Source organism: Aristolochia californica, unplaced genomic scaffold (genome assembly GCF_029961685.1).
Source record: "Aristolochia californica isolate CCGP_79_NKW_82.1479 unplaced genomic scaffold, dmAriCali1.0.hap1 SCAF_1, whole genome shotgun sequence".
NCBI classification, from domain to species: domain Eukaryota; kingdom Viridiplantae; phylum Streptophyta; class Magnoliopsida; order Piperales; family Aristolochiaceae; genus Aristolochia; species Aristolochia californica.
Window position 1 is genome coordinate 56,561,429 of NW_027181770.1, and position 20,695 is coordinate 56,582,123.

Below are 20,695 nucleotides of genomic sequence, written 5' to 3' on the forward strand. Positions count from 1 at the left end.
ATCAACTGCTATTTATTTGTCAAACATCAAGCCATATCTTGAAGTGGCTAAGACTCAACTTCTTTGCTCCTCCACACTTCCATCAATTGATGAAATCTGTGCAATATTACTTTGTATACCATATCCTTCATCCACTTATCATAGTGAAATATCATCAGCTATGTACTTAGGAAATATGGCCACATCTTCTACCACTCAGGGGGCGGTAGAAATTATATAGGAGGTCGAACAACAGGTAGTAGAACTAGCTCTAGTTTTTCACAGTCAGAAAATTGGTCTACGTTCACTATGGTGGATTGAACCATCTGGTAGATACATGTTGGAAGCTTCATGGCAAACCAGATTGGGTCACTGCCAATCAAACCTCAATTCAAAATGAGAAAAATGCAGAATGATCAGAGTCACCAAAGAGGCAAGAAGATTATCATTGATGAGTATGAGCCCTTGCAGATGATGAAAACTCTGAAGATATCACCTCCATCTTCAATTACTACTGTTGCCACCACTGTCTTAGATATGATTTCTCCCACTTCCTCCTCTTCATCCTGGATCATCGACTCAAAGGCTTCCGAGCATCTTACATGTAATAAGAGTATTATATTCAATATCTCCATGTTTCTCTTAAATTTGTTATTTGTTAGCCAATTAACAATATGATTTAATTGCTCCATCACCTTCTCACCTTCTTCTTGTGTTTTTCGGGATCTAACAACGAAATAGGTAATTGGTGGAGGTTGTGAATAAGGGGGCCTTTATTACTTAAATTTTCCTCTAGTCACTACGGTTTCCGCTTATCAGCCAAAGGCAAGATTATGGCACAACCAATTTGGCCATCCACTTGCAGCATCGCTTCAATACTTATTTCCATCCTTGAAAACTCTATCAATTTTAAATTGTGAAGCCTATCAATTGAGCAAACACCAGAGGACAACATATTCTACTCGAATTGAACTCAAAGGTATTGCTCCCTTTTCATTAATTTATTCATATGTATGGAGACCCTTAATTGTCTCAAACATATCTCAAGTTAAGTACTGGGATGACTTCACTCAAGTCACATGGGTAATCTTGTTCAAAGAACAGTCTGAAATTTTGTCCATATTAAGTCTTTTCATGCCATGGTGTCTACTCAGTTTGGAAAACAAATACAAGTGTTTCGGTTTGATAATGCCCAAGAGTACCTATCTCGTGAGTTTTAATCCTTTTACCAGGATAATGGCATAGCCCGAGGCCTACTTTACTCTATGAAGGTTTCATAGTTTTACTGGCCTCATGTCATTCTTATAACATATTTGTTTATTAATAGGATATCGTCTTCAATACTTAGCCATAAATCCCCACATTCACTGTTATTTCCAGCTGAAGACCCCTTCTCCCTTCCTTTGAAGGTCTTTGCCAGCATATGCTTTGTTCATGTCACATCCCCTCTAAAAAGAGTAAGCTTTAACTTAAGTCTCTTAAGTGTATTTTTTTGGGTTACTCTTGTACCCAAAAAGATTATATTTATTATAATCCTTCTTTTCGGAAGTTAATTGTTTCTATTTATGTCACCTTTTTTTGAGGACACAACTTTTTATTTTTCAAAAGATGTTCCCTTGGGTCTTTTATCAATTCAAACTGCTTTGAAACACATTGTGCCACTTGATGTTGATCTACTATGGCCCCCTAAAACCTCTGTCAACACCACGCCTATGAAGTTTATGGATCCCTCTGAGGTAACCTCGTCTTCTCCTGTTGTATTTGGCCCACAATTTGATACTCGACCCATAACTCTACGGAAGGAGACTCAAACTTGCACTAGGCCCTCCACTTTTCATCCTATATCTAATTTCGTTTCTTACCATCGATTATGTTCTTCATGCTGTCAGTTTCTTGTATCTATTTCTTCCATCTCTGTTAAACACTCATATCATGAGGCTCTGCGATATCCAGAATGGAAGGCAGCCATGGAAGAAGAAATGCATGCCTTATATGAGAATCAAACTTGGGCCCTAGTTCCTCTTCTTCATGGCAAGAAACCCATGGGTTGTAAATGAGTTTTCACCACCAAGTACAATCCAGATGGTTCCATTGCTTGCCTCAAAGCCTAACTTATTGCCAAGGGGTACACTCAGTGTTATGGAGCAGATTACGAGGAAATGTTTTCCCTAGAGGCAAAATTAAACTTTGTATGCATCTTATTATCTCTAGCCGCTAATTCCACTTGGCCGGTATATCAATTGGATGTAAAAAATGGATTCTTGAATGGGGACATTAAATATGAGATATATATGCATCAACCACTTGGTTTTTTGGTTGAGGGGGAGTCAGTATGCAAATTAAAGAAGTTTTTATATGGGCTTAAACAGTCTCCCATGCTTGGTTTAACAAATTTAGCCAAGAAATATTATGTTTTGGTTTAAGCAAGTGTTCAGTAGATGATTTTGTCTTTGTCACGAATAATGTAAAGGGAAAAGTATTACTAGCAATTTATGTAAATGATATCATCTTAATTGGCAGTGATGCAGACGACATAAAAGAAGTCAAAGAGAAGATATGCAAAGAATTTAACACGAAGGATCTTCGACTTTTAAAATATTTTATGGGTATTGAGATGTTTCAGTTGAAACATGGAATTGTACTATCTCAAAGAAATTATGTTTTAGATCTACTAGAGGACACACAGATGATAGGATGTCGACCAGTCGACACCCCAATGGATTCAACACAAAGCTATGTGCAAGCTCTAGAGAAGATGTTGATATAGGTAAATATCAGAGGTCTGTGCGAAAACTCATTTACCTCACAAGGACTAAACCGGATATATCATATGCAGTAAGTATGGTGAATCAATATATGCACAAACCACAACTTACCTATTGGCAAACCTCAGAGAGAATACTGAGATATTTAAAAAAAACACGGAAAGGGATTTTCAATAAGAATCATGACCACTTCAACTTAGAAAGTTTTTCAGATGCAGATTGGGTGGATCACTTGATGATAGGAAGTCCACTTTAGGGTATTTTACCTTAGTTGGAGGTAACTTGGTTACATGGAGAAGCAAAAAGTTGATTGTTGTTGTGAGGTCTATTGAAGAAGTAGAGTACAAAGTTATGACCCACATAGTCAGTGAACTTCTATGGATCATATCCCTTCTTACTGAATTGGGATTCTATAAAGAAGATTCTATGAAATTATATTGTGACAACCAGGTGGCTATTCATATCACCTCAAATCTTATCTTCCACAAGAGAACAAAACACAATGAGATAGACTGCCACTTTATATGGGAGAGATTTTAGGTTGGTATCTTATCTCTCAAACATGTTTCATCACAAGGACAGGTGACAGACATTCTTACGAAACCAATCACATTTAAGATTGTATCCATTATATGTGGCAAGCTGGGTATCTACAATGTTTTCTGTCTCTCATCTCGAGGGGGAGTATTGCAAGATACCTCAAAGTGGCATCAATATAATTACCTTCCCCACATCAATAAGGTCGCAATGGAGGTAATTTAAAGGTCTTCTCATAAGGATGCACAAGGGTGTAATTATCTAAGAAGATGTATGTTTGCTTATAGTTTTTCCTTTTCAAAGCTAGTAACCCTAAGGGCATTTTAATCATTGTAAACTTTCTTCCACAACAATAAATAGAATCTCAAGGCATGGGGTAGATCATTAAGTCTCCCCTCTCCTCTATCAAACTCGTGTTTAGAATTGTCTCCTCTCCCAAGCTCTTTCTCTCCATCTCTCTAGCCAAGTTCCCTCTTCTTCTTTCTCTCTTCTTCTTTCTCTCTTCTCCTTTCTTCTCTTCTTTTTCTTCCTCTCCTCTTTCACTACCTTGGTCAAGGACCTTGTCATGGGATCCTAAATTCAACAGTCATTTTGTTAAGTGCTTATTTATGTTGTTAAGTTTGATAAGAAAGTTAAAACCCTTCCCAAATTACATGATAGGAAAACTAAGTACAAAATTGTCTTGAGTTAATTCAAACATGCTAAGGGTGCTCAACAACTCCTACTTATATTCAACTCAACTACTTAAAAAAAAACTACTAGATAAACAATTGTACATGCTTAATATTTGATGGCTGATTATAATTTACCAAATAAATTACTAATTATATTATTATGCTTGTTAAACATTAAAATTGTTAATTTATTTAATAAATTTTAATTTATTCACTATTTGTTTTTAAATTAGTTAATTATTATTTTATATAATTGTTTATAAATGTTAATTGACTTACGTATATACTATCATCTATTTATGACGATTTGCAATAACAATTTATAATTAATACTAATATTTTTATGACAAGTAATAATAACTAACTTGAGACATATTATCAATTAATTTGACAATTTCACACAGTTAATTAATTAATTTAACTTAACACAAATCATTCAAGTCCTTAAAAGAAATTGAATTTAATTCAATCTCACGAAATGATATCAAAATCAACAAATAAATATACTTTAAGTAACATAAGTACTTAAGTATTTATTTAACCTAATTAATTATAATCATCATAAGTAATGCTCATTACTTAAAAGTTGAGCATAACTAATGAACATGAAAAATTCAAACTTGCAAAGTTTTTCTCACTAACAAAAATTTATAAGGATAAATATTTTGTTGTCTTTTAGTATTTACACAAGAAGACCTAATTTGAATAAGGGATCTATTCGAAAACTATTGTTTAAGTTATCAAAACAATTGAATGTGAAGCAAATGAGAGATGTAAGAATGGCAAAAATAGGGAAAAAAACAAATATGAGGGGTGGGAGTAGGTCTTCTCTGCTTGAGAGAAACCCTAGATTTTGTAGGAAATTGAGTAAGACATGAGGCTACTCATGCCTCGATCACACCATAATTTTTTTATATCTCACTTGTACTCATTTTCTAGCATGAGGTATTCAACTTCCTCAATTCTCCATGCCCCCTAAACTGTCTAGCCCCCTTGAAATTTAGAACATTCAACCGACAAGTGATATGTGTAGTAATCTGGATCTGAATACGAAACTAGACGAAATAATTGATCAAAACTCAAATCATCCAACTAAAGTATTTAAATAAGTAAGAAAGTAAATGTAGATACTCAGCTTACTTGAAAAAGTGTGAGAGCTCTGAAATTCAATTTTGGTCCACTGTTACAGTTGAATTGCGAGGTTTGGTCAACATTGCTAGCGAAGCTCCACGCTACAACGGACCTCACGCTACAATGTATGAAGTAAGGAGCTAGATGAGGAGGGGAGGGTGAGGGGAAGGGTGCACAAGGACTGAAATTCCTCCTATTTCGTTTATCAAATAAGTTCAAAGCTATCATGTAACTCAAATCATCCAAGTAAAGTATTTAATAATTATGAAAAAAATGTAGATATTTAGCTTGCTTGAAAACTCAAGTTGAAGACCTCAATTCTTCAATTTCAAAGTTTGGGATAAAAGGATCACTAAGTGTGGATGGGAGACACTTCAATTTTTGTATCTTAGATTATTTTTTAAGCTAGAGAAGTCTTGGGTATTTATAAGTTTGAAATCCAATTCAAAAAACTAGTTGTTACTAGTTTACAACCTTATTTCTAGCTCTTGCCAAAAACTCAATAACTAAAATTCAAAAAAATATGAAGAAATACTAAAAATAGACTATTTATGCTCCTTATCATTTTGGTATAACACTTATAGAAATTGGAAGTTTGGTGTCAAAGATGTTGCTTCTTGATATACTTGAAATTCCATATCTAGAACATGGGGTTGAGTCCTTTGTTATGGGATCAAATCCATTTGCTTGGATGACTCTTTTAAGATTCGAGTTTACCTTCTATTTCCCTATAGGGGTCAACTCTTTTTTGCTGCGAATGAACCCTATACCTTGGTTTCTCCTAGTTGTCCCCTTAATTAAATCCTAACTTACTACAAGTCAGATTTTACCCTTTGTAGCTTGAAGCTAAGTGGATGGATTCAACTCCTTCTCATGGTGTTGACACCTACTCTAACTTGAGATATTCTCTGGAGATTTGAATATTTTGAGCTTTTGTGTTTTGCTTCTTGTGCATGTGTTGGACTCCATATGGGTGTGCTTGACTCCATATGAGTATGTTCGTGACTCATTTTTTCAACCATTCTTTGTAACAATCTTTTGAACTTCTTTTTCAATAATTGTTAATTGTATTCAGCTCCAGGGACATGTGCTTGACTCCATTCATCATGAGCTCGACTTCATCAACTTTTCAATCGTTCCTTGTAACGAACTTTTGAACTTATTTTTTATTGGTTTATGACTGTATTTAGGTCCAGGGACAATTGTTGGACTCCATCGATCATGTGCTTGACTGCATCACTTTATGGTTGAGTTACACAATGTGATATTTATTTTTGTGATCTTTTACAACTTCATGTACTCGACCCCTTTTTTGTGGAGTCAATTCATTTTTTAGAAATTCATACTTTTTGTACACTTAGAACAAAAAATATTAATAGCCTATATTTGTTATCATCAAAATCTTGGGTTATGGAGAATGCTTTGAGCTTCTTCGTCCTCAAAATTTTAACAGTTAATAACAACTATATTAAAAATGACTTGCAATGGGATGATGAGTGGCGGTGCACGGTGGAGAGTCGCGACATGTGGCATGGTAGAGTAGACAATAGAGAAGCAAAATGGTTCAAAGCCAAGCACTGGTTGTTGCAGCGGAAGCTAGTGGGAGTGTAGTTGGGAGAAATTAGGGGAAGCAAAGCTGCACTAGGAAGAAAAATGCAAGGAGAAGTATTCGAGCATAAAACCCTAATAGAACTATAACATAAAAATTAGAAATTCTTTTTTACAATTTTTGGAAATTGTAACAACGAATTTGAAAATTTGCTACAATAGTTTTCATAAATTTTTTCAACAAATTTCTAAATTCACTACAAAAGTTTAAAACCTATAATAGTAAGTTTTGAACTTTGCTGGCAAAAATGTTTTATTCCAGTGAATTTCAAATTTTGTTGTTACAAATTTTTAAGATATTTTTCAAAAAAAAAAAAAATTGTTCCAATGAGAAAAATAATTTGTTGGGAAAATGTTTCGTGTGAAACTATTTCCCTAGTGAAAAATGAAATTTATTGGTAGAGTTTAGACTCTAGCAATGGGTATATTAGCATTTGTTAAGGTTGTTCATATTTGATTCAACATTTGCACATTGAGTGTTTGTTTCATTGACTTCCACTCAAAACTAGTCTTTTAGCCCTTTTTTAAGCATTTCATTTTCAAATCTTATTACACATTCTAGCATGTTGGGCATTTGAAGAGGATTTTGTGTAAGTATCTACATACATTTACTTTGAAACCTATTGATTATACCCAGTTGAGTACATTGAACTAGTGTTGTTTTCATTTTGAAATCACTCATTGAAGTTACTACACATGGGTAGTACTTTAAAATCATTTATTTGAGTTGCTTTGTGTGTTTTCCCCCAATTTGAAAAAAACCAATCTAAGATTTTGAAATTATGTCATTAAGGACTATTTGAATTGTTGTTACACAGAGTAACTAATTAGGATTGGTGTACTATATTTGTGTTTGACTACTACATAAACTACTACATATTCCTTTTGAAGAGGGTGTAGTGATAAAGCATAAATAAGCAAACTTTCAAGCACTTAGTAAGCTTGTATAGGAAAGACCGTCCTAACCACTAGTTGATTGAGGAAAGGGTTGAGGTTGAAAAGTTATATTTGCAATTGTGTTAGACCTTGTGTAAGCATGTGGTACTGACAATCCCTATGTAGGTCTAGGCTAGTGTACTAAGTGAATTGTTGTGAATCCTTGTGTCGGTCTATGTTTGTGTAGCCTAGTTAGTCATTGGAAACTCCCTTTGTGGGTCTATGATATGTGGTTAATGTATTGCTATAAATCTATGTGAGAGAGTGCTTTAGAAATTAGTTGCAGTTAATTGAGTAACATAAATCCCTATGTAGATGACATTTTAATTAGCCATAGAGGCAATTTGATGTAAGTGCCACTTAATAACCCTAATATATTAGAATTATAGGTGTAAAACAACTTAGAGAGTGGACTAGCCATATGAAGATGGACCATTATAAACCCTTTATATTTATTGTGTGTTTGCTTTTGCATGTACTTTGATTATTTGTGTGTGTACTTGGATTATTAAATTTTCATTTCACATAGAAACATATGAAAGAGTGAACACATATTTAGGATTAAAGATTAAAAGAAGTAAAAAATAACAATAAAATTTAACAAACCTATTTCACCTCCCCCCCCCCCCCCCTCTAGGTTTGTTTCTCACTTGACCTAACATCTTATAGCCCATAAATAAGAATTTAAATTTGACACTAGACTACATGATACATATTCACTCCCATCTAGGTTTGAACTTCACAAGAAAAACTGAGATTTGTTGCCTCTTTCTTTACTATCTTTGCTGCAAATTTTCCATTGTTGAAGCTAAATGGTTTTCATCACTTTCTTCTCAAACAGACATAGCCTTCCTACTTTCAATCAGATCGGGATTAACCTATTGAGCTCTATGTTATTGCAATGTTGTTGCAAACCTTAAGACTGATTGAGAAGACAATGCTTCCTTCTATTTTACTTTGGTGGTCATTTGAAACACATCATAACCCAGAGTTCTCTAGACAAATCACAGAGGGAGGTTGGGAGGGGCTCTAACCTGTCCTTTCTCGTCTGACAAGGTTATCTCATCCGTGTGGAAAAGAGGGTGGGGATGATGTCGGCCACCCTCCAACCTTGTAAAAAGGGAGGGGAGGGCAACAGGAGAGAGGAGGGAGGAGGGCTCTACCCTTTCCAACTAGACACCAAAGTTGCACTTTTCAACGACATCCATATCAGAATCAACAAACTTTGCCCACAATGGTCGAAACTGGGGCATAGCTATATCAAGCCACGGCTTCATATTGCCATTGAAATGCACGACCGCAGCATTCTGTATCTCTTCCATGCTTATGCTTGGGTTATATCCGAGCCCGAGAACATGCCAAGATTTATCCAAAGGCTTTGTAGTGGAGTAAAACGTGATAAGACCTGGTGGCAGCGTCCCTAATTTCCACAGGGTCCGGTTATCATTCTGCAATTGAAAGAGTATATTTCCGTTAGAAACAGACACATGGCATATGAGAATAAATAGTATATTCGACAAAAAATTAAACAACACATCATCAATTGAAAACATCTAAAATGAAGATATGACAAATTGATAAAGTTTTTGTTTAAATTAAGCATGCAAATTCCTGAAGGACAGGGAAAATCTACAGACAGCCGTTGGAGAAACAATGCTCCGCCCAGCAGAAAGTTCAGCACTAAGTATGAATCCATGAAGGTTGAAGAGAGAGAACATTGAAATAGAAGTGTGCAAAACTAGGAAAGAAAAAATGGAAGAAATGAAAAAGTAGAGAGAATTTAGTAGTATTGATAGAGGATAAAGAAAAAAGAAAGTCATTTGCTTTTTTTCAAGCATATTCTAACGGCACAGATGAGTAGGATCTTCTTGATCTCCATTACAGCACAACGAGAAGTAGAGAATGGCAATTATGGTATGAATGGACCTAGCAAATAATGAACTGAAGAGAGGTAAGCTACAAAATAGAAGAATTCATCAAACACTGCCAACGACTAGGAACTAGCCTATTACAGAGGGAAATAGATGACCATCTAAACAGCATCAACAGTCCTGTGATAAGGTTTTTTTGCTTTTCCTGTAATTTTCATTACATACTGCTAGAATTATCACATGATCTACAATGCTTGAACCGAAGACCTGACAATAAGAAATCCACCCATGCAGCAATTGAGCCAAAGGTACGATCCATTTATAAATTTAAAAAAACCTAGACTGAAGTCCACTTTTATGCAACCAAGCTTTCGAAAAGATAGAAACAATTTACATTTAGTATCACCTTTCTCAAAATAAATAAATAAATGAAACAGAAACAGAAAATGAAAACAAAAAGAAAAAGTTCAATTACATTTCTGATCCATCTTTACATTATTCATATGTCTAGAAATTTTGGATAAGAATGTTTTGGTGAACATGAATCATGGTTGGCTGAAAAATTGTGGTGACATTGTTGGTATGAATCACATACCAGGTGATATGTATCAGATTTTGAGGTGTCCACTATGATATGTATAGGCAGATTTAGGATGCTACTCAGTCCTGTACCACCATTATCCATGATGCAAGTGTCTTCAGACATAATATACTAGTGACAATATTGACCACTTGCAAAACAAGTAATCACATGCAACAAAAGCTCAATTATAAAATTAATGCTACAAGTGAAAACCTTGCTCTAGTTGGTCAGTGAAAATCCATACTTCGTCAGTGTAATGAAGAGTTTTAGTTAGATACTTTGAAAGAGGATTACAAAGGCTTAAAGGTTTACCTTCTCTTGCCAGTAATGGTACTCCTCTGTACACTTTTGCTTCCTCCATGCATCAAGATCAAAGAAGTTCATTCCATAAGCCCATGCACATGCTTTTGGGTCAAACCGCTCTCTGATAAGTGGGTGTGAGAAATTCATATACTGCCAATACCTATGAAATGATCCAAAACAAGTTTCCACTGCTCCATTGACCTTGCCATCCATATCAATCTTCCAAAGCCCTGTCAAATCCTTCTGAACCACCACATCATCATCCAAGAACAAGATTCTGTGCAACCTTGGATATATCTCTGGCAAATAAAATCTTAAATGGTTGAGCATGGACAAATATTTAGGATTCCTGAACTTCATGTTATTAGTATCCTTTGTGGCATTTTCAAGCTTATTCTTGAAATAGAACTCCTGGAGCTTTGCATTCTCAAGCTGGCGGAGCACTGGAACATAGGAAGAATTCAAAAACTTGTAGTCTTCCACTGCCTTAACTTCCACGTGAGCTCCATTGTAATTCTTCATTTTAAACATAACTTGCATGGCTCCAAGATTCATCTTATCTGTGACCACATGGAAAACGTGTTTCCATGGTTCCTTTGCATTCTTCACAGCTGAATTAACAACTACTGAAGCAGCAAGAACGTTATCCGAGAAAATGGCATAGTGATAAAGTTTAGGATCTTCCAGTTGAGGCAACGACGAATTTTCCACATACTTGTCAGGATGAGCAATTCGCTCTTCCATCAATTTCATAGCAATACAATGCAAACTTTTCGGAATAGACTTTGCGGCAATAAGGCTCGAGAAAGCCCCCTGTTTCTTGGCTTTCATCAACTGTTCGTTAACGGCAAAGATTGTGTCTTTCAGCTTATGGATCTTGAGCTGGTTATCAAAGACCTCTTTTGCTTCAGCGATTATCTGTTTGGTATCTTTAATTCGTGCTTTTACCTCTTTCTCGAACTGGCGGAGCACGGATTCGTCAATGGAAGCTCCATCGGAATGGAAAAGAGACTGATAGATGGGTTTTGACACAAGATCTGAGTAGTTTCGAGCAAGATCTGCAAAAACTCGAACTTGTTTGGAGTTATCGAGTTTGAGCTTACGGGCGTACGCAGCATAGGCATACGCAGTAAGCTTGTGATCATTTGATTGCTTGTAGATCTGATCAAACCGAGCTTTCAATGGGTCGGATTTGAGGGCGAGGACAGATCGGTGAGCTCCACGACTGAAACTGGAGAAACCAGCCTACTTGGCGAAGAATCAAAGTGACAAAAAAAGAAAGAACGTGAGTTTACCTTCGACACAGCAGAAGCGAAGAAACATAAAACATGAAAGAAAATCACTATATAAGCTGGAATGAGGACATTGATCACAGAAATGCATAGGAAAAAAACAAGGAACAGATACATTATGTACAACACCAAAGACATGAAAAGAAACCAGTACAAATTCAGTGAAAATAATCTTTTTTCAAGAGAAAAAAACACTGGCCAGAGTCACGATACTGAAGAATAATCACAACAAGCATCAATAGCGGGAGCAAAAACGAAATATTAGAAAAGAAACAAATTAAAAAGAGTTACCGTGACCGGATCTGACCCTGAAGGCTGTGAAGTCAACAATAACAAAAGGGCGAGACAGAAGCAAACGAACAAAATGCCAACAAACGGCTCCTTAGAGGCTCCTCTACTTCTTCTCAGCGGATCCGCCATTTTTAGACTAGAGCGCAAATTGGCCTGACAGTTCAGATATCGATCGTTCGGTCGACCGATACCGCCGTGTTACACTCCTTTTTCTTTCCGCTCTTAGCGCGTAACGGAGAGATCCGGCATTTCAGGCTTGGAGCCTCCGCAAGAGTGAAAGACGAAGGATCGTAGTCTTTCCTCATCGTTTTGCACTTTTGCTATGGACTTCTACATGTCATAAGACTTGTTATTGACATTAAAAATCATATTTTTAAATATGATCTAGTTTTATATTAAACCACTATAATTCATTAAGTATAAGGGTATAAGGAATATTAATTTTTTATTAAAATAAATATAGGAGTAACAAGTGAGCCTCCTTCTCCTAAGAGGTGGAGGATGGGGTAGCAACTGCACCTCTCCTTCCACATTCTTCAAGGTTGTGTAACCAAAATTTCCCAACTTTGGCTATGGGTAGGATTGTCTAGTTAGTTGTCAAAAATCTCTTTATGGAGGGGTCGGGATTGTATTCCTAGTTTGCTTTTGTGAATCTATGTAAGGATTTTCATTGTAAGTTTATTGTTGTGGTCAATTGAGTGGCGTATGTTCCTGTCTGGACAACATCGTAATTCGCTTTATAGGCAATTTTGTTGTAGATATGTAAGGTAACTCAAACAAAGTAGATCTCCATAGTGCCAACACATCTTGGGAGGGTGAACTAGTAATTTTTAAAAGGATTATTTAAGGATTCATGTCCATTCATTTTCCTATTTTTTAGGTTACAAACATAAAACTCTTTTTTTCTCTCTTCTTTTTTTCATTTTAGTTCTTTTATAAGGTTATTTTGTTTTTAATTAGTGTTTTTGTTTTCTACATGCATTTTTGTAATAGTTTAACTATTTAGTTCAAATATTGTGAAATAACTTTATTTTGGTCTATTATCTGAATTCTTTTTTTTTGTTCATTATCAATTTGTTCTTTAATATTCTATTATTTGGAAATGTCCTATGGTAAGGAGTTACCATTGCAAAGTTGGAGGAATTTGAGAGGACCCTTACATGAATTTTATTTGTTTACTTTAAATTATTTAGTTTGTTTTTACTTTTGTTGATTATGAGGAGGGAGAGGGAGAGGGAGAGTTAGGGAAAAGGAGGAAGAAAGGAAGTGAGTGGGGGAGAAGAAGAGAGATAAGAAAGATTGTGAAGGTAGGAGGAGAGACAGGGAAAAGGTTGAGATGGATGCAAGTGTACAATGGGAGAGCAAGAGAAAGGGGGAGGCTGTAGGGGGACAGAGGGAGGTCGAGAGATAAAAAGAGGAAGAGTTTGCTTAAACAAAGGAAGAAGTAGAGATGACAATGTGTCAACTACATGAGTTTTTTTTTTTTGTATAATGTATAGTTTATAATATTATATATACAATAATTTTGTATAATGTATATTTTTTGTAGGAATGTTTAATGTTCTTTTTACATATTAATCATGTTAATTATTATATTTTATATATTAAAAATAAAAAATAAAAAGTAGTGACAAAGTTTGTGTTGTCATTAAAAATCTTTGTTGACGACGAAATAGTCATCATTAAAATTTAATAGAATAACAAAACAACCATTGAGAAAATTGTAGCAATGATATATTCATCGTAAAAAGTCCAATTTAAAGACAAAATTAACTACATTACTAAAATTTCTTTTAGCAATGAATAAGGTTTCCATTCGTAAAAGTCTTTTTCAATGACAAGTTACAATTTTTACCAATGACTTTTAGCTACGACATACTTCGTCCCTAAACGTGTCTTTGGAGAAGAAGTTAGATGCTCATTGCTAAAACACTTCTAGTCATAAGTACATTGCCACATTTTTTATGACATTTTGTTTGTCATGAAAAACCTTTAGTAATGAATATTAGACTTTTAGTGACAAAATTTCGATCATTAAAAGTCACATTCCTTATAGAGTATTATGATTACGTAAATATAGTAGTATGTTCCTATTTATTTAATTCAAAATTATCAAAAATAAAATGGTCGATGGGTTGGGCAAACCAAAAGTTATGACATCATGCCCCTAGAGACAGAAGAATATGCCAAAAATATCTACATCCAATATAAGATTTGATGGTACCAATTGAAAAGAAGTATTTCAATTTTCAAGTCCAGCTTTGTGATGTTTTACAGGACCCAACAAACCTTTTTGTGATATTTGAATAGTAGTTGATATGCTTTATAATAGCAAAAAATATAACAGCAACAACAACAACAATAATAATAATAATAATAACACGGGTATTAACCTCTTTCTATGAGACTAGCGATATTTTCACCCGTAGAGGTGGGCTTTGCCCTCAATTATGGTACTTAATGATGTTCAAAAGCATTTTTTTAACATATTTTCAATGAAAATTTCCTATCAAGATTGAAAAATAGCTTTAAGGAAAGTTTTAAAAAATGTTTACAAAATTTAAGAAAATCTTTTTTATTTTCCAAAAAAGTGGTCTCATAATACATATACTTGGGACCTAGGACAAGATTGAGACACAGGCACCCTCAAACTAGAGCTGCATTATTAGAGCTTTCTTTCCAGATAAAGCATCATGTACTAGAAAGGATGTTCAGTAGGCCTTTGAACAGTTCTCTTTGCCCATTTGATCATGAAGCAGGTCTCGATCATGGAGGTAGGCAGATGAGTTATCCTCTAAAAATGTTTTGAATCTTAGTTATTTATATTTTCACATAAGACCCATATAAATGAATGACCTAATTCTTTCATGAAGCAAGTCTTGATTCTGAAGGTAGGCTGATCAGTTCTATCCTGTAAAAGTGCTTTCAATCTTAGTTCAGCATAAAATGAAATCAGAGTTGTTTATATATTCACATAAGACATATAAATGAAGGAGGAAGGCTGCAACTGTGAGGGTTGTGAAGGAGGAAGAAAGAGAAACGCAGGAAATGAACAGTTCCATATTAGAGACAAGATACAATTACAGTGTTTTGATTGAAAACATGGCCGCTAGGCAACGACTCTTTTATCCTTTCTCACGAACAATCCCATACCTTTCAATCTCTTGGAGAACTTCACAAAATTGGGTCTTCCCATGCCCAGATTCATCTTGCCTGTGGTGAACTTCAGAGCCTGCAAACAGCACAGCTGACCAGTCATGTCTTCGTCGTCGTCGTCTTCTTCTTCTTCTTCCTGTTCTTTTTTATCAGGCCGATATTTACGATCTTTCTCGACCGCTTTCTCTTTCTTGTTTTTTATGACCTTGGCTTTGGTCTTGGTCTTGGTCGAGTCCACCTCGTGAACCTCCCAAAGCAAATCCATCCCTTCCCCGCCTTCTGTTGTCCTTCTTTCCTCGTAGAGCTTGCAGGCCAATGTCCTCCTCCATTCCTTCTCTCTCCTCATTGACCCACTCCTGTCTTGGTTGCAGAAAGCCAACAAGTCACGCTTCTCTTGTCCCTCGAGATCATTTTCTCCAACATTTCCAACTGGGTCTTTGCTTTCGACTGCTAATTTCAGGTGGAGTTCCTCGGAATTGGCAGATGAGTTGTGGTTTTCTAGCGAGTTGGGATCAATTTCCTTTGAGATACAAATTGGATAATGACCGTCTGCCTCTTTGAGGTCATTTTCTTCCGCAATTCCGACGGTTACTTGATCCTTGATAACAACAACTGTATCCTCTGTTCTGAGCTCCGACGTGAAACTTCCAATGTAAGTTGGTATCTCCACGCAGATACTCTGGATCTCAAAACTAGTCCTCAAGACCTGCAGAACCGTCTCCTCGGGTACTTCAGACGGGGGCAATTTTTCAAACGACACCAAACAGAAGAAGAGAAGGGAGATACAGAACAAGAGAGGGGACAGGAAGGAGAAGAGCTTCAGCAAGTAAGGGGAGAAGAAGAGCAAATAAGCAAAGTAGAGTGGGTTAGAGAGCAAAAAGCTGTACAAATAGCTAAGATTCAGAAGAAGAGGAGAAAATAAATGGGTGATATTGTTACAGAGAGAAGCAAATCTGGACATGTCTGCTTCTTCCGGGGTTCGAAGTGGAGTGCCAAACGAGGAGGAGAAGAGCGAGGAAAGAAGCTGGTATCGTCCTTGTCTCACTCTTTCACAGAGGTAGAAGGAGAGAGAAGGCGTGATTGAGTAACGAAAGCGGCGTGAATAAAGGAGAGAAGAAGAAACACCGGAAGGAAAAAGAAAGAAGAAAAAGGAAGCCTTGTCCGAAGCTTTTCTTTTCCTGCTTTCTTTGTCTGGTTGAGGCCGTTGTTGGGATGACAAAACTGGCCCTACTGATGACTATTTTAGGTTCTATCACATGGTAGAAGGTAGAAAGGATTAGTGGAGGGAAAAACGATGATGGAGAGAAAGGGAGGCTTAGGATTCTCTTGTTTCAGTTTCTTCCCTGAATCAGATGACCATTACAGTGATATTCTTATACTGGGTTCCATCTGCATCATATTCTTCTGAGTAGATGAACCGATCTCTATTCTTCTGAAATTTGATTGCCAAAGGTAAACAACCGTTCATGATGCTAACACCTTCATGAAACAAAGTTTTGACCCGTGATGAGGGTGAAGTGAAGGAGAAATTAGGATAGTTCGGTAGAAGCAGCACTAAGAAAGCACTAAGAAAGCCAAAAAACGCTTCAGGTTCTGGGCAGTGCAGGAGCTGTAGTTTGATGTAGAAGAGAAAGAGGTCAAATCTGGTAGTTAGAGTACAATAATGAAAGGGCAAAGGAAGAGAGAAGGAAATGGGTTCACTCACATGGCGACCTACTCATGCCCACTTGAGTGCAGTCTCGATGCTCATGCATTTCTCAGCCTTTGCCTTTCGCTAGATGTGGGCCCCATCCCATTTGTCTTTCTGAGAGACGAAGTCAAGGCGAAAAGTGCACCTAGAAAAAGAATCTTCTGTCGGGCGTTAGAAATGGTGGACCCACATCCACATGTTGGGCATGCAGATTCTGGGCCTCGTCTTAGGGTTTCCATTAATGGGCCCTGCCCAGAGTAATAATGTTGCGTAATTCTAATTAGAATCCAATAGTTGGGTCGGCAGTCACTGTTTGCCGCTCCTGGCGTCTTCCTCCAATCGGAAATCATGAGCACATGGAGCCTTTGACCAATATCCTTTATTTGTGCACATCAATGTCCATTATATCGCTTTAGTTGATACATCTAAGTTAAATTTTTGAACTTTTTGTTCACAACAAAATTCATGGGTACACACACATTTGGGCTGCATTTGTGTGGAGATGGAATTACATAAAAAAAAAAAACAAAAAAAAAAAATCATAGGTCATTCTAGTGGCTTATTGCATGTAAAAATCCGAATTTAAGTCGATTTTTTTGCTGCACTTTTTGAGTTGCTAATGTTGGTTAAGTTTCCTTTTGTTTTCAATGTCTAGTCAAATATTTTACTAATTTGAGTATCTTTCCATATTTAAACGTTTTATTTCTTTGACCTCACATTACATTAGTTTCCATAAGAGAAGTATTTCCGTATATGAGTTAGTTTCCTTTTTAACAAAAGTTTGAAAATTTTGAATTACAAGGTCTTGTTTCCTCATTCTAAAGTCCAAATATTAGTGTCCTGAAACCTCTCTTATTCTAAAATGTATCTCTTGAATATTTTCTATCTAAATTGGTCGAGTTGTGTTAAAAAGTAATTGCCTTATATGAGAAGTCTGTGTAAAAAATTTCTATTATTATGTTCCATCCAAAACTTTCTTATCGGAGATTTTGTCAAAATTTCTTCAAACATCATGTTCATAGTGGATTTTTTTTATCTACTTCTTAGGTCATACTTGGTAAAAAAAATTAAGTTATTTCAATAGTAACGTTATAGTCTCTTTCTTACTATAGTGGTGGTTATTTTCTCTTTCTTCAATCCTCCATTACCCTTTTACTCGATTTCCTCTCCTACCATCCTTTTTTACTCTTGTTTATCCTCTTTGGCCAACCCCTTGGTGCGTTGCTTTAGTTGATCCTTTTTTTATATATGGGTGTTTTTAAGTCCTTTTAGACTTTTTTATTGGTACCCTTTAGGTTTTTATCATCATCTTTTAAGTGATGGGCATTAACCCCTCTAGTGATGATTATCACTATTTTGTTCTAAATCCTTTGAGGCTAGTTTCGACTCTTACTTTGTCACCCATATTTTTTTTACTTTTTGAGAGTATATCCGATTGAGGAAATAATTACAAAAAAAATAAAAATTGATTTCAAGTTGGAATAACTACCTTTACCTCTTAGCTTGAGGGGGAGATAAAAAAAAGAAGTATGAATGATTAGGTAGGTGACATAATCCACCAAGAAGGATTCTGCAAGTTGAATCAAGTTTGGTCACATTCATTACTCTATAGATTTGATGTATGTCTTCTTCTTATTTTATTTACATGCAAAATTCAGATTGGAAGTTGAGTGTTGCAGTGGTTGTGCCTCCTTCCGATTTCCATGTTTGAGAAAAATAAGAAGTATAATCTACAATGAAGAATTCCATGTGTTTTGGTAATCAAATTTTATGTAACTAGAATATCCAAGTAAGGGGGAAGAGAAGATGAAAACAAGATAAAGACTACAAACAATATGTGAACAAGAAGAAGATGAATTATAGTGAGGCAATCAAAATTTCTTTTTCAAGTCACACAAGATTGGGGTTTTTCTTTTCAAGTACATAAATTTCTTTAACCAAGATTATTTGCGCAATGAAGTTACAAACACCAGCTTGAGGAGTATAAAAAGACACCCACATGTGTAGGGTGGCAGGGTTAGTAAATAAGAAGAACTTTCATAAAAATAAAATAGAATTGTAATTATGCAAGTTGGTGTGTGTTTTCTTATGTTTTTTTTTCTTTTGAAGCATGTAGCCCTCAGGGCATTATAGTCATTATAAACACCTTCACACGACTACAAATACAGTGTTAAGGAATGGGTTAGAGCATTCAAGCCAATTCCTCTTGGCTCAAATTTGTCCTTGCACCTCTCTCTTTTCCTCTTCTTTCTCTCTCTTGGTTACTTCTCTCCTTTCTTCCGAGAGTTAGAGTTCTTCTCCTCTCTTTTTCCTTGAGATCTCTTGTATTTATTTGTTGGCCCTAGAAATCAACATTCTCGATGTCGTCTTCCTCCTCTCAACACCGTTATTTTTGTCCTCAATCTACAGGTAATAATCCTCTCTAGCAACCCTCCCTCTCTTCTCTCTTTCTCTCTTTTCTCTTTTCTCGCTCGATGAAGTGCAAACCACCTCCTCATCTACGAGTTCACCAAGAGCAACAACCTTGACCACAGGCTTCACGAGTGGATTCAAACGAAATAGAGATCTTGATTAGTATATATTCATCTATTCTTATTGCGTTGATACTATGTCGATGGTCTTGGGAACTATGGGAACCATCAGAGATGGGATTTCTATCATTGTAATGTTCGTGACCTCCAAACAAATAATCAACCGTTTGGGATTTGGCAAGCTGAAGTTGGGCCATGAAAATTTCATGGGTGAGGTCGAAAAGGTAGTGGCTTCCAGCTTCAAGTTCATGTTTAACTCTCCTTCTCTTTCGCTTCAAGTTCTTGCTTAAGTCTCCTTCTCCTTCTCTTACTTGTTCAATTATAGCATCTGTTCTAATCGAGTTTATAGACAAAGCAACCAGATCACCTCATGGTTCATAGAATCCATTTTTAGATTTCCATATCAATTACTTATTCTTTTCTTCGATGTCATAGTGCACACTACAATTTGTATACCTAGGATTGGTAGTGTTGCTGATTATTTTCCTCCATAAGTGTGAGACCTCCTCGTCTCATTCCTTGCTCGTTGCTAAATGCAAAAGCCATCCATTTTATTTTAAAAAATATATGTATTTGGGTTTTATCTTTTAAGATTTTTGAAACTGTAGGTAGTTGACTTTTAGCATGGTGGTGCCAAGAAAGTGATTATTCGACTCCAAGCAAATTTTACCATTGTGGTTCTCCTTACTTGAGACTTGTAGGATCTATGGAAATGTTGAGATAGATGAAAGATTGGAAAACGGTTTGGAAACATCAAATCTTTTAATTCAAGTATGCATACATAAAGTATGGTCCATATTTCTAGCCCTGCTAAGCCTGCTAAAATATCCATTTAAGTATATTTCCATATAGCCTATCTCTGTTGTGATTATTATCATGTTTGTTTTTTTTATTTTCACTCTTCTTTCGATAAAAAACACTTTTTGATTTCATCTCTAGAAATATTAATAAAATAAATTAATACAAACAAAATATATATAAAGAGATATCAATATAAAGTAGTGGATTAGCATAAGCATATGTGAATTATACATTGAAAATGTATAGAATTTGTATATCATTGGTTTAGCAAGGCGAAGTATCCATAGATCCATTTGTAAGTGGTTTACTTATAAAATATGCTCCCATTGTATAGATAAACCACAACATAAATCCATAATTTCATCATGAAAATGCTAGAATTTCTAAGGAGGTTTGATAATATTATGATCTTCCTTACCATGTTAGTACTCTTCTTCTTCTTTTTCACAATTAATTAAATCATTTCTTATAAATAGGTTTCAATTCTGTTTTTCTAATTGACTTTGTTATTCTTGTCTGTTGGAAGATAGGGCCCAAGCCCATACGA

The 20,695-nt window shown here is 35.6% G+C and overlaps 2 protein-coding genes across 2 annotated transcripts; both read right to left on the reverse strand.

The window, feature by feature from the left end:
• Positions 1-8,556: 8,556 nt before the first annotated feature.
• LOC137952082 (galacturonosyltransferase 8-like) lies at positions 8,557-12,301 on the reverse strand. Its single transcript, XM_068799156.1, has 3 exons — positions 11,971-12,301; positions 10,397-11,632; positions 8,557-9,078 (listed from the first exon to the last, which is right to left on the reverse strand). Exons 1-3 carry the CDS (start codon positions 12,097-12,099, stop codon positions 8,803-8,805), a joined length of 1,641 nt encoding a protein of 546 aa, XP_068655257.1. The 5' UTR covers positions 12,100-12,301; the 3' UTR covers positions 8,557-8,802.
• Positions 12,302-15,008: 2,707 nt separating this feature from the next.
• Positions 15,009-16,436, reverse strand: LOC137952092 (uncharacterized). The gene has a single exon (XM_068799165.1). It carries the CDS (start codon positions 16,085-16,087, stop codon positions 15,080-15,082), a length of 1,008 nt encoding a protein of 335 aa, XP_068655266.1. The 5' UTR covers positions 16,088-16,436; the 3' UTR covers positions 15,009-15,079.
• Positions 16,437-20,695: the final 4,259 nt, after the last annotated feature.

Bases quoted from the DNA above. Each gene is read 5' to 3' on its own strand.
- LOC137952092 (XM_068799165.1), bottom strand. From the start codon at position 16,087: ATGTCCAGATTTGCTTCTCTCTGTAACAATATCACCCATTTATTTTCT.
- LOC137952082 (XM_068799156.1), bottom strand. From the start codon at position 12,099: ATGGCGGATCCGCTGAGAAGAAGTAGAGGAGCCTCTAAGGAGCCGTTT. The intron at 11,633-11,970 runs GTAACTCTTTTT...TTCGCCAAGTAG, and splicing joins CAGGGTCAGATCCGGTCACG to GCTGGTTTCTCCAGTTTCAG. The intron at 9,079-10,396 runs GTAAACCTTTAA...TTTCAATTGCAG, and splicing joins ACCATTACTGGCAAGAGAAG to AATGATAACCGGACCCTGTG.